At 36.3% G+C, this 14,300-nt stretch overlaps 1 protein-coding gene across 3 annotated transcripts in view; it reads right to left on the bottom strand.

Moving 5' to 3' along the window:
- Positions 1 to 14,300, bottom strand: part of HMCN1 (hemicentin 1) — a 455,102-nt gene that overhangs the window by 3,850 nt on the left and 436,952 nt on the right. For 2 of the 3 annotated variants that reach the window (XM_015121897.3, XM_015121910.3), the window contains 3 exons: positions 12,172 to 12,300; positions 8,222 to 8,572; positions 4,737 to 4,856 (listed from right to left, as the gene is read on the bottom strand). In XM_015121897.3, coding sequence (XP_014977383.3) covers positions 4,737 to 4,856; positions 8,222 to 8,572; positions 12,172 to 12,300 — 600 coding nt within the window. The remainder of the gene's footprint in view (positions 1 to 4,736; positions 4,857 to 8,221; positions 8,573 to 12,171; positions 12,301 to 14,300) is intronic. The other variant, XM_028851450.2, reaches the window with a different exon arrangement.

The raw sequence follows: 14,300 nt of genomic DNA, 5'->3' as shown, positions 1-14,300 counted from the left end.
TGTAAATGAAAATGTTTGCGTGTGTGTGTGTGTGAGACAGAGAGACAGAGAATGTGAGATTGATTGATGGATGGATTTTCTGGAAAGAGGGTCCATGGAATACAACACAATTTTTAAGGAATTTTAAGAGCCCAAAGGTAAGAATGGTATTTTAGAGCAGTGGTTTTCATACTGGGGCATCCTCATTCCCTTGGTGATGCATGAATGTTTTCTAGCAGTATGAATGCAGGCGAATATTTCAGGGAATCGATTCCCATATTCTCATTTTCCATAATTCTCCGCTCAGTTTGCCTGAGAACATCTCATGGCCTGGAGGTCTCTATTCCCTTCTCCCTGTTTCCACCCTTCTTCTGATTTACAAAGACAGGTTTCAACTAATCTCAGAGGATAAACAGAGTAAGCATATTGGTAATAAAGACTGATGGTGGCAGGCGTTATTTTATCATGGCTACAAACCAATGGTCTTAGCTCGCTATTTTATTTTATTTTTTGAGATGGAGTCTCACTCTGTTGCCCAGGCTGGAGTGTAGTGGTGCTGTCTCGGTTCACTGCAAGCTCTGCCTCCTGGGCTCAAGTGATTCTCCTGCCTCAGCTTCCTGAGTAGCTGGGACTACAGGCATGCATCACCATGCCTGGCTAACTTTTGTATTTTTAGTAGAGATGGGATTTCACCATGTTGGCCAGGCTGGTCTCGAACCCCTGACCTTAGGTGATCCACCTGCCTCAGCCTCCCATTAGCTTGCTATTTTAAATTAGATTTCGGAAGTGAGTTGGCTGTCATGGGGACACTTACTAACATTTTTGTTTGAACAGAAAAATCACCTTCGACTTTTTCTGACAGTAGATCTGATTAATTTGACAAGAATATAGACTTTCATATATAGTGGCCACCTTCCATTAACCGAGGGAGTTAAACCTGCAGCTCTGAAGTGTTGATGAAAATATATTTAAAGCTTATGCACATTAAGATAACAATCTGTATAACAGTGCCAGAATTCACATCCTTTACAACTGTTTAAACTTATAAGAAACTTTAGTGGTTAATTTTTAAAAGTATGAGTAAAGTATAAGGTTTTCAAAGTCTAAGTCAATTGGCTGCATATAGCATTGGTCCTGATATAAAAGAGGGAAAAGTGACAATTAAATGGACTGAATTGGTTCTCCAGAGGTGGGTCCTGAAGGTCAAATGCACTTCTATCATGGAAGCTGTGCTAAGAACAATGGGCATGTGTTATTATGACGTCACTGTACAGTAGTACATAACCTGGTAGTTGGTAATGGTATTTATATTGGGACTTGATACAAAAATAAGCATTTTAGATTTGGCTCCAAATATGTTGTTTTCTAAGGAAAACACAGACAATGTAATTATTTACTGAAAACAATAAGTCTGCACAAAGTAAAAAGATACTGGGTTAGAATGATATGGAGTAAATAACTTTTTAGTTATATGTGCTGACAATGATGTAGTATGCTATTACTAGTATTATACTAGGATTAGTTTTCCTACAGGAATGAAACACAATGTGAAACAACTTTTTATTTCAGTTAAGTCTTGCCTACTGGCTCTGTGAAACAATTTCTAATTATGATTTTATCAGTCAGGAGGGCTTAATCTCCCTGACAAAATGAGATTGTCTCAGTGATGTGAAAAGCCTTCTAGAAAAATGTGAAATTCAATTAGCCTTATCTTCCTTCTCTCATTAAAAAATTTTCTCTTCATATTCATCGTCCACATGAATTTTATCTCATTTTCATCATGAACTCTTGCAGAAACATGAAGCCAGTGGGCTGCAGGGGACCATGATAGTGGTGGTGTGGAGAGTAGAAGCTGGATGAACATCAGTGTGCATAATAAGTTGTTATTTAGCAGTTACCTTATGATATATTTTCATTGGGTAAATATGAATCTATAAAGAAATATCAGAATCTAATATAGAAATATACACTTTCTATTAAAAAGCTTTCCTAAGTACTGAGGTGCTGGGCAGGTGGACCTCTTCTGTCTCTGGTCTATTACCCTCTCCTTAGGGTGAAGCACTCTCTAGAAATTCACTCACTCTACTCATTTACTCTACTCACTATTCTTAAAAAAAAGACAGAAAAATAAATAGAAATTGTGTTGTCTTCTGTTCATGGATGATGTGATGTCTGGTTTCTATTAAATATAAGAAAATCACGATTGAAATGAAAGTATTTTGTAACATACTGCTACAAGAATCCCAAAATGAGCTGAAAATTTTTATATTAACAGCTTTAGAACATATGAATGTATTTAACCAAGTGCTTCTGAATACTAAAAAAAATAATTTAGGATAAATATACTTGAAACGTCTGTCTTATAGAAAATATAAGTAATTTAGATTCTTGATAAACATGCATTGCATTTTCAAAACACGGATGAATAAGAGCACTCATTTTAAATGCAGTGCTCATATGTTTCCAAATTTTTAGAAGTAGATTAGTGGTGCATAAAATTAGCATAAGGATCCTTTAGTTTCTCCTCTCTGCATCTTAGGCAATTCTTGATTGGTCATGCTTTTTTTCATTTTGCAGTCTGGTGACTTTCACTTTTGACTAGAGTTCCCGTCCTTGTTCAATGTCAAATTCACTTTAATTTCCCTTTTATTATTGACATTTGTATCAGTAATTTCTAAATCTTTTAAAAAACCATATGCAAATAAAAAGCAGTCTTTGGTTCCTTATAAATGCCTCAAACACTTTCTAAAACTATAAAAAGAATGCAAGTTATTCTTTAGGGCAAAGAAAAAGGCGTAATTGTTTTCTCTCAAGTCTTTTTAAAACCACAAAAATATGTAACCCATTTAAATTGCAAACATTTCAAGTGACACCTGTTTCTGATTTGTCCACGTTATTTTCCACTCTCTGTAGCACAACTGAAAGCTGAAGAATGTTTTGAACTAAGTAAGGGACAAAGGCAATTAAAAAAATGGGCACAATTTAGAAAGGGAGAAAAATTCTTTAATGAGAATAAAATATAACCCTTTAAAATCTGGCTAAGGGGTTTTGCGTTTCAGTGGTTATTCCAAATGCTTCGGTATCTGCCCTGTTGCCTTCCTTGGTGCCTGGAGTACCCGGAGGGGGTGTGGTTTTAGCATGGGCATCGCCACTCCTTCAGGAAGACTCTTGGGTTGAAGAACTGGGAAAAGTGATCACATCTGGATAAAGTGCTCTCACCCCATCCTGCTGCCTCAGTGCAATGCTCCTGGTGCTCACAGCATCCCAGGAGACAAAGGACTATTCTAGACATATAGATCTGAGGTCAAGTCCTACCTCTGCTCTTGATTATTCTAGGACATCAAGGCTCACATAATCACTCTGAGAATTAGTTTCAGAATGGGTACAAATTATCTAATGGGTGTCCATTAGAATGGGTGCAAATTATTGCCCTTGACATATTTATACTGCTGATTAAAATGAAATAACAGTTGCTTTGGAAAAAGATAACAATATGATTAAATAAATTATTCCAGTACTTCAAATCTGAGTAAAATTCTCTGCATGGGGTAGGTTCTTAAAAATGTTTGGTGACTGATGGCCCAAAGCAAAAGTTATTGCTCAACTTGATGTTTCATCTCCAGCCCACATGACCCAGTTGGGGCTCTCAGGGAGTGTGAATGAGTGAATGGGTGGGGTAGGGTGGTGTGGGGTAAGGTGGCAGTGCTCATGGTAACTAGGGTGAAGCCATTGCCCATACTGGTTTTGCCTCCTGGAACTCATTTTCCATGAGCTGCATCCCAGCAAGTCTTTTGTGAATCCCATAAAGAGAAAAAAATTCAATCGAAATTTGATTGCTGCTGATAAAGCACTCTTTCGGAGCATTTATTTGCTATACTTTACAAAAGGATATAATTTTCCATGACACAAATTAATACAATTCAAAAGCTTATTAAGACCTACATAATACTCCTAGATTTTGTCTACAAAATTCAAGGGTTTCTTAGAAGATTTTTAGGAGCTATACAAGTTCTTATTTCTCCTTAATATAAGTACATGTTGCAATATAATCAACCTTACCAAATTACAATGCTCCTTTCACATTTTTGTGTAAAAAGGAAACTACTGAGATTGATTTTTTTTTGTCATTGCTACACTTGCCTAAAACTGTTATAGAACCAATAAGCTATATTTTGATTTATTTACATGTCTGTCTCTACTAGCCTGTAAACTCTTAAAGGGAAGACTCTATCTTATTTATCTGTTTAAATCTTGCAATGCTAGCACATAATTGTTCCACATCAATGTAGACTCAATGAATGAATGAATCATTTAATTGACTACCAAACTGATCACTCTAAAAATAAGTTTAATAAGAGGGACCACATATAAAATAATGTCTAACACTGAAGTAAATTTACTGAGTAACCTTCTCATTTTTCACTTCCATTTTAGTGGAATTGTAAAAAAAAAGTTTGAAGAGATCTATTCCCATTAAGGCTTAACAAATATATAATATGAACTGGCTTAGGCATTTTTGCTCCTTCTAGTAAGACCGTTCCAAAAAATGTTTCTCAACTATTTTCTTTGCTTACTTCCTCTCCCATTGCTTCTCCTGCTTGCAAAAGCAATGTTTGAACATAATTCTGACCCATGGGAATGGGCAAGAAGGGGAAGCCACTAGGAGAATGATCATTCAAAAAAAAAAAAAAAACTTCTCACACTCTCTGTTGGTTTTTAGTCAAGTTGCAACAATAAACATCCCAATGTTTTCTCACCTTGGCATGTCTTTCCATTGAGTGTGAGTTGATAGCCAGGTGGGCAGATGCATTGATAACTTCCAAAGGTATTCTTACACTCATGCTGGCAGGCATCTGTATTTTCACATTCATCAATATCTGTTCAGGAAGACGACAGAGTTATCACCACACAAGAAAAAAGCAGACATTGTGACAGAGCCAACTCTCATCAAGTTGTTGATATACATTAGAAAAACTTCTTGGTGATTTTATAGTCGTGTGTTAAAAAATGCTCAGAGCTATTTTCTATCAAGTTTTTTTATGTTATAAACATATTGAATATAGTACTATATACACATTACCATATTACAAAATATGGACATTTCTTCTATGTATAAGCATATATATGCTGAAGTCCCAACCTGATCAATTTTTGTATTAAGAGAGACATGACAGAGGAAACAAATGTGGACAGGATCCTAAACCACCAAAATATGAAACTCTTTAAGGAACAGTAGAAATTTCCTAAAATATAATGTTCCTATTGAGATTAATTGCAAAAAGGAGTATTTGTTTTTATTGTATTCAAATTTTGGCTCTCTTTCTCTCTCGCAGCAGGCCTACCCATGCATAGCTTTCCCATACATAGATATCATATGGAAATGTTTTTCGTTTTTGTGACAAAAAATATTCCTCACATTTTTTACACAATTTGAATGCACTAATGACAAGTGCATACATATATAGTTGTGTTACCTTTGGCAGGCCATTTAACTTCTCAAGATCTCATTTATTCTTCTGTCAAAAGGGACACTTGAGACTATCTGCCCTAATTCACAGTTTTGCTGAAAGGTTCTATACAGTAATATGTGGGAAAATAGTCTATAGAGGGCTATCTGCATTAAACAAAGCCATGAAAATGGCAAGGAGTGTGAGAATAGTTGATAATTCAAAATTACTTGATATTTGCTTTAAGGTATGTGATTTGGGAGGCTGAAAATTTCTTGTCCCAGTGGTGGTTTGCTTTGACTAAAATTAAAATTTGCTCAGTCTCTGATCATACACCAACCAGTGGAAGACTAGTTAACCAAAGTGTTGATTCTATGACTTATGTGAGTTTTTACTTCTTTAAAATCAGCTTTAACCTAAAATAACAGAAATGTAAATGATATTGAACTCCAAGTAGTTAAAACAGAGCTTTTGCAAGTATGAATTTTACAGTGCCCCCAAGTGTGATTTCTGCATTCAGATGCAATGCAATGGTCATTTTCCCTGTTACGCTTTGGAATCAATTTCTTCAAAAACTAGACTTTAGCGCAAGTCTAATAAGATTTCATTTGTTAATTTGAATCTTTCATAACTTGTCTGTCCCAGATAGTTAATGAAAAGCATTTGGTGTTTATTGCAAGTTGGTCTTGTTGTGTAGTTCCAAAGCTGTCTACAATCTTACTGTAAATTTCTTCATTAGTCCCAATACTATAAAATACCATATTTTAAGAAATGTTTAAGCCTATGAATTGCCCCCAAAGAAACTTAAATATCCAGTAATGGACTAACTGTACATTTTTACTTTAGATTCTCCAAGATTGACCCTTACTGTGAAATAGTGGCTGCCTCAAATAGCAGATGACTGAGGAAGATGATTGTGATAACATAATATAGGTTTAACATAAACAGAAGACAGAAAACATTTATAAGACTCTACTGTGATGAAGCTGCAGCCATAGATAGTGATGAAGAAGTAGGGAAATGGGTTATTCATCAGGAAACTTTCTTAAAATAACTTGGACCTTCTGATAATTTGGAAGAAACCAGCTAATGGTGTATAGTGTGGAGGGTGTGGTTTAATTCATTTTTCATAACACAGACGTTTGCGCAGGAAAGTAAAGGTAGAACAAAAGAAAGTGCTTGTCTAAAATGAAGGCCGAGAATGGGATGGTAACCTATCACCTAGTCTGTGAAAACCCTCTAGTGGGAATGACTGTTTGGAAGAAACTGAAAGACAAAATGTCAGATGTTAATTCTGTCAATAAAAGAATAGTGAACAACTTTAATGAAGAGTCAGATGAAAATTGTGGGCATAAAAAATTACCAAAACTCAGAACAGTTTGTAGCAGATTGACAGTATTGTTTAATATACTAGCAAGAATACTGGAGTCTACATATTTAGCAATTAAACAGTATTTGACCACATGGGACAAAATGTAGACAATTGTTAATGAATGCATTAATGTTTGGTGGTAGAAGGAGTGAGCACTGTCAACAATTCTGGTAAGCTAATCACAAGGGAGAAGTTTCCATATCCCTTATATTAAGCTGCAGGTACATCAGGGTGAAAAAAGACAGAAAAGTGCTGGAAAAAAATATGAACCTAAAAAGCAAAGGGTAAAGTTTGAGTGTCCAGAGGGACTGAGGGTCCAACTGAGTAGAGATGATATGGGAAGATGAATCCACCTAAGGTTGACCAAGAAGTACATCTGAGAAGATGATAACAGGGCTTGGGCAAGGGTGGAAAAAGAAACAATAAAAATTGAAGATAGAAGGAGAAGAAATGTTTAAAAAATATTTAGCAAAAAGCATAGTTAGGAGAGAGTAAGCAAAGTGTAGAACGCTTTCGAGAAATGTAAGAAAATGAGGCTGGCATAGTGGTCTTTGAATTTAAACAGAATTTCTTTTTTCCCTCCCTCTTTACTTCCCTCCTCTGTGCTTTCTTTTTCCAGCTAACAAATAGTAAAACTAATTCCTGCTTGCTAATTCCCCTTGAGTAGGTCAATGACATGCAAATTGTAGATGTTCACAGAAAATTGAGTTAAATGAGTGACAGATGGTAATGTTTGCAACTTGAGTGAAAACAAGGTCTCAATTCTTAAGTTGGAAATTATACTTCACTTTGGCAAACAAATGAAATTATAGACTTGTGAATTTAGATAGATACTGAAAGCATATATGTTAGAGCGATAGAAGTAATTTAATTTTGTCCCAACTCATACTATCTTTTCAGTGACATACAAACATATCCAATAATCAAACAGCAATTCCATGGGGACTGTGGAGCAACAGTCAATGGGATGTTGATTGTCATACAGAACAGTCGACTGAGAAGCTGAAACTTTCACTTTTAAACCACTGCTTTTCCATCAGTCCGATGTGGCTATAATCTGATGGCATATTATGTGGCAATTATGTGGCAATATTTACATCCTCTTTTAAATAAACTATATTCTGGATGCCACCGAAATTTATTTCTATGTAGCATTAAATTTAGTAACACCTTCAGGATGACCAAAAAGAGAAACTTACTTTAACACAATAAATTATCAGAATGCCCACATGTAAATCCATAATTTACTTGACTCAAGTCTGTAATAGTTTTAGGTGCCAAAATAAATGTCTTAAAATTTCGAGTCATTCCGGACTTGAGATCAGATGTAGTTCACTGCACCCAAACAATCACAGGTGCTGTACACATACTTTGATCAGTAAGAGAGCCCACAGAAAGGAAATGTAATATGGCTGACATTTACCTACACATGTGTCATGGCTTGCCTCAGAGCCTTCAGGGCAAGTTTTCCTAATAGTCCTTCTAGTCCTGGAGAGAGATGTTCTGCTGTTTCTATACTCTGAGTAGGAGCTGTAGAGATGTGAGTACTGTCTGTAATGCTGTTGAGGTTGATAGTTGTTTCTCACAGGGGAGAACCGTGCAAGGTTATAGCTACTGTACTGAGTGCCGTAATTTGGCAGCCTCTCCAATCCAGCGCAAGATTTCCCGTCCCCTAATAAATGTTGTCCCGGCGGACAGATACACTTGAAGCTGCCGGGGGTGTTGGAGCACTGATGTGCACAAGGTTTAGGCACTTGTTCACATTCATTAATGTCTGCTCGTGTGCCATGACATAAAAAAGAGAAAAAAAGACACATACATACACACACAAAACACAGGAATATAGAATGAATCTGTGAAACAAACCGAAGATATTGTTACCCTCTAAAGCCAGGCATACAGTAATTTCTCCTCAACTGTTGTGAACTTTTGAGGAAGCTTTAATCATTCAGTTATGAACATAAAGACAGATTCTGTAAATTTCCCCCTAAATACTAATGTACACATTTTATTTGAACACTCACATTGGAGCAAGTGGCTCAGAAAACGAGACACAGTTCTGTGAATTCATACTCCTTTGACTTTCACTTATGGCCTTAAGATCTAGGGACCTCTGTTTTCAGCCTTGTCTCCTTGATCAGTTTAAGCTAATTTGGTATACATTTTTACATGTAATTCTACGAGTAACATTAAGATTTTAAATCTTAGAAATACTACACTAAGCTTTCTCAGTTCAGCTAGGCAGACACATCCTAAATTGTTAAAATTTGTGTCTCTTCCTCTGGGGGAAAAAAGGTACAAGAGAGTGTGGGATCACAAATGAATACAATTTTCATCAAACTTCACTTATAAAAATGTCTCAAGATAATACCTCTTAATACAATCATACGTGTACATTTGGGAAATTTCTCTCTTGTTTTTTCTTTCTTTTGACAAATATTTCAGATGGAATTCTGACTTTTCTACTGGTTGACAATGTTGGAAGCTTTCTAATATGTCCATACATAATTTTAAAAAATGTAACTACTTTTATGTTTGTTTAAATGATTTGGTCTTTCTGCAAGCATCTTTGCCCTCCTAATTCTCCACATAGCAGCCAGAGAGAACTTTTCCAAATGTAAACCATATCATATTGCTTGTCTGCCCAAGACCTTTCATGTTTTCCCATCACATTCTTTATTATGGGCTCTTTATCCTCCTTACCCTCTGCCTACCTTTGCTCCAATAGCCTGACCCCTTGGTTCTTCCTTAATTATGGTCAGTGCATTCTTTTATGAATGACATTGACCTGGCTTCTCCTCAGCCTGAAATACACTTGCTCAGAGCTTCCCATCGTGGCTGCTCTTTTCTTTTCTTTTCTTTTTTTTTTTTTTTTTTGAGATAGAGTTGCTCTGTTGCCTAGGCTGGAGTGCAGTGGCATGATCTCAGCTCACTTGCAATCTCTGCCACCTGAGTTCAAGGGATTCTCCTGTCTCAGCCTCCTGAGTACCTGGGACTACAGGCGTGTGCCACCACACCCAGCTAATCTTTTTTGTATTTTAAATAGAGACAGGGTTTCACTGTGTTAGCCAGGATGGTCTAGATCTCCTGACCTCATGATCAGCCCGCCTCGGTCTCCCAAAGTGCTGGGATTAGAGGCGTGAGTCACCACGCCTGGCCTGCTCTTTCCTTTTGTCCAGTTTCTCAGAGAGGCTGCCTGGGTCACAGTGCTACCACCCCAGTCTGGGTCTCTCTTTCTCCTTACTGTTTTATTTTTCCTTAAAGTGCTTATCACTATCTGAAATGGTATATTTTGTGATTCTTCTTTCTCTCTCTGAAAGGTAAACTCCACGAGGACAGAGACCTGGTCTGCCCTGTTTAGCGATGTATTCCCACAACCTAGAACATCATCCAACACAAAGTAGGTGCTCAATAAACATTTGTTGAATTAATGAAGGAATGGGCTTGATATCGTGTGCCAAATCAAGCCATGAACAGTAGAAACGAAAAAGATCATATGGGAAAATGTGGTCTTAAATACATGAAAACCAAAGTTCAAAGCTAATATAGATCTTAATTCTATCAGTAGAGAGAGAAATGAAATCACATCTCTAGTTTGCATTTAATTACAAGTTTTAGAGGTAGGAATGCTGGCAAAACTACAGACTTTAAATTTTTATTTTCTGAATTAGTAATTTTGAATTAATGAACAAGCCAAGCACATTTTCCCCCAATAGATTAAAAACAAGGAAACAAGGACATAGAATCAGTTCTTACCAAGATATAAACTCACCAAACATGTAAAATTTTAAAAAGTTATTTGCTTTCTATTGCTAGGTCAACACATGGAATCTGTACTTGTAACTCTTCCTATAAATTGGAAAAGGGAATGAAAGCCAAATTTTTTAATTCATTACCACAGTGGCATGAAATAAAACAATATAGGAAGGTAGAATAAAATAGTAAATTTTGCTTTAAAAACTTTTAGTAGGTAAAAATTAATATTTTAACTCTTTTCTTTCTTTCTTTCTTTTTTTTTGAGACAGAGTTTTGCTCTTGTTGCCCAGACTGGAGTGCAGTGGTGCAATCTTGGCTCACTGCAACCTCCACACCGCAGGTGCAAGCAATTCTCCTGTCTCAGCCTGCTGAGTAGCTGGGATTACAAGTGCCTGCCGCCATGCCCAGCTAATTTTTGTACTTTTAGTAGAGATGGGGTTTCGCCATGTTGGCCAGGCTGGTCTCGAATTCCTGACCTCAGGTGGTCCACCCATCTTGGCCTCCCAAAGTGCTGGGATTACAGGTGTGAACCACCACGCCCAGCCATTCTAACTCTTGTTTTAAGGCAATGGTTCTGCATCCTTCCTTGTTTTATTCCCTAGCACAATGTCTGAGATCCAACTGGTGGCCAAATTGGTGAACAAATACCTGTATTTCATTCTGAAAAGTCACTGTTATGGCTAATCAAGATTTTAAACTATATATAAATGATAATATCTAAATAGAAGACTAAAATGATGCTTTGTATTGCTGTTATTAAAAAACATTTAAAAGAGTTTCTAGTAATGGTATTAGTTTGAATATTTGCTACATACAAAATACTATGCTAGGGATTGCATAAAGACAGAGCTACGTCTTTTTGGGAGAATTTGCTATAAATAATCGTTAAGTAGACAACAAGGCAACCAATTTGAAAAACAGCATGTAACCCAGAAGCTAGTATTGAAAAGCCCACACAATTATTTTAGTGCAATTGAATATTCTAAGGAAGACTACAGTTTGATAGATCAGTTTCTTGATTATAAATGCATTAATTTTTACCAAAAGTATGTGGTTATCTTCTTACAGATATTTTCTATTTGCCTTCATATTCAAATATGACTAAGATGAAAACAAGTAGGCAAGTGGGAAGAAATGAATGAGATATTTAAGCATTAAATATGCAATAAAGTAATAATTATCCATTTGTTTAAATTGTGTGTCCCTATTTTAAAACCTCACACCTAAACTTTCATACTACATACAAGTATACGTCATGCTCAAATAAAATGTATCTATGCAAACATTTATGTCATGTGCATAGAGATATAATCAATGAGATAATCTTGGTAATTAAGTTGTGATGGCAATTATATCAGAACCTCACTTTGGTATGTATGGTGTACAGCAAGCACACAGTAAGTGATTATTATCACTTGAAATGTCAGTGTAAATTGAGCTCAATATGAAGTCTCCAAAGAAGTATCCAAATTGTGTTGAATGATGTAAATCAATTTACATACCTTATTATTGTAACAAGAGACCATTTGAGGATAGAGAAAGTGGCCCTAAGCGAGTTGGTAAGGCTAGGTAACTGTATCAGTAGCTTTATTGCTCAACAAGTTCCTATTAACTTACCCATGCAGGGTCTTCCAACTCCTTGAGACCGATAACCTCTTGGGCATACACAGCGATAGCTGCCTCTTGTATTCTCACATATCTGGTTATATCTGCACTGATGGGTCCCATCTTTACATTCATCAATATCTACAGACATGGAGGCAATAAGAAGTAACATTTCCTCTTTCAAACCCAAAGTCATTGTATCTGAAATCAGCATTCTGTAGGATTGCCAAAGGTTGCATTTCTCACCAAGTGGTTGAGATCATACCAACTTACAACTTGGAATCAGAAAACCTGGGTTCAAGTCCCAGCTCTGCCACTTATTAACTGGCTGCTTTTCCTCCTCCTGCTCCCTATTATGGAGAGTTTTATTCTCAGATTTCTTTTTTCTCCTTCTCTATATCCCTTCCTCCTTTTGTCGTCGTCTTTGTACAAGTGATTAGAGTTTAGACAGACTGAGAACAGTAGTGCTATATTGCTTCTGATCCACAGTCCCATGTTTCTAGCTGCTAGCTGGACATCCCCATCTCTTTGTTTTACCACTACTTCAAACCCAGCACACCCTCAGTGCCTTAACCTTACTCCCCTATTTGTGATAACAGCATGCCTGTGTTTCAAGTCCATCAAGCTTTAAATGATAAATGATGTTCTGTATTCCTGCTATTGAAAAGCATTTCTTTTAAAAGAGTTTCTAGTAATAATAGTTTGAACATTTGCTATATACAAAGATTGGGTAGTTCTATTTCCTCAATCAAAACCATGTATCTCTACATTTACATTTCCACTTAGCTAGATTTTTGCTGTAGCTTCCTAAAAAGTTTCTGCTCTTTCAACTCATCTCATGCCTAGTTAATCTTATACATAATTAGGGTCAGTATTCTGAAAAATGTTTATAGTTGCATGTAACTGTACATGATGCTCTGAGATGGCTGCTACCCTTTTTTATTTTGAGATGGGGTATCGCTCTATCACCCAGGCTGGAGTGCAGTGGCATGATCTTAGCTTACTGCAACCTCTGCCTGCTGGGTTCAAGTGATCCTCCCACCTCAGCCCTCAGAGTAGCTGGGACTACAGGCATGCGCCACCTTGCCCAGCTAATTTTTGTATTTTTAGTAGAGACGGGGTTCCACCATGTTGGCCAGGCTGGCATCAAACTCCTGATAGAGTTGGCTGCTATTAAATGATAAGGAAAGTATTGACCAATATCTATAGTGTGAGAGCTGAAACAAGTCTTTGAAATCTAATAGTTCAACTCCCATCACCAGTTGTTGTTGTTTTAAATTATACTAATGAACTTAGCAACTATCAACAGATGGCCAATATTCCTTCATCTATATCTATCCCCCACAATCCTATCATATTGTTTTGAAACAAATCCAAGACACTATAATTTTATTAATATTTTAGAATTGATTTTTTTAAAGAAAAACTGTTATTTTTACAACAAGAAACTTAAACTCAAATTTCTGTGTAATCATAAGACTTGTCCAAAGGTTAGACAGCTATCAAGAAGGAACAATGAATTTTAACACTTTATCCCTAAGTTCAGCTCTTTCTCCCTTATACAAGGCTTTCTTGCTTTCCTTTTCCTATCATCTCCATCTAGTAACATCCCAACCTATATTTAAATGTGATCATTTCCATGACCTCCTTCATAGTGACTCCTACTGGATACAGTCACTTTCTTGGGTATTCTTGTAGAATTTGTTCCTCTTTATGGTGTTTCATTCACCTTGTATTATAGGTTTTTGCTTTTTTGGGGGGAGGGGGTATAGTGGAGGGACTAGAGTAGGCCAATTTAACCCATACATTATTTCTTTCTCCTGTGTTCTTTAGCAGGAATGAGAACGGGAATGGTATCTCTTTTATTTTTATAAATCCTACAGTTGCTAGCTCTGCTAACCAGGCTGGTACAGAATAGACATACACAGAAAAAATGTAGGGAGAAATATAATGTACCATTGTGTCTGGTCATTGATGTAGAATAGACAAAGCATAAATTTTGGGCAAATTATTTATTTGGTCATGGATTTGATATTTAAAGAATATACAGCTCCAAAATAATTATATTTTGAATTTTAATAAATCTCTACAGACATAATTTTTCTTTCCTCCATGAAATTCTTAACATATATGCTAAATTT

The sequence above is a fragment of the Macaca mulatta genome, chromosome 1 (assembly GCF_049350105.2).
Source record: "Macaca mulatta isolate MMU2019108-1 chromosome 1, T2T-MMU8v2.0, whole genome shotgun sequence".
In the NCBI taxonomy this organism is placed as follows: Eukaryota; Metazoa; Chordata; class Mammalia; order Primates; family Cercopithecidae; genus Macaca; species Macaca mulatta.
Note: the sequence above shows the minus strand (reverse complement) of the source record. Positions and strands in the feature narration are given on the sequence as shown.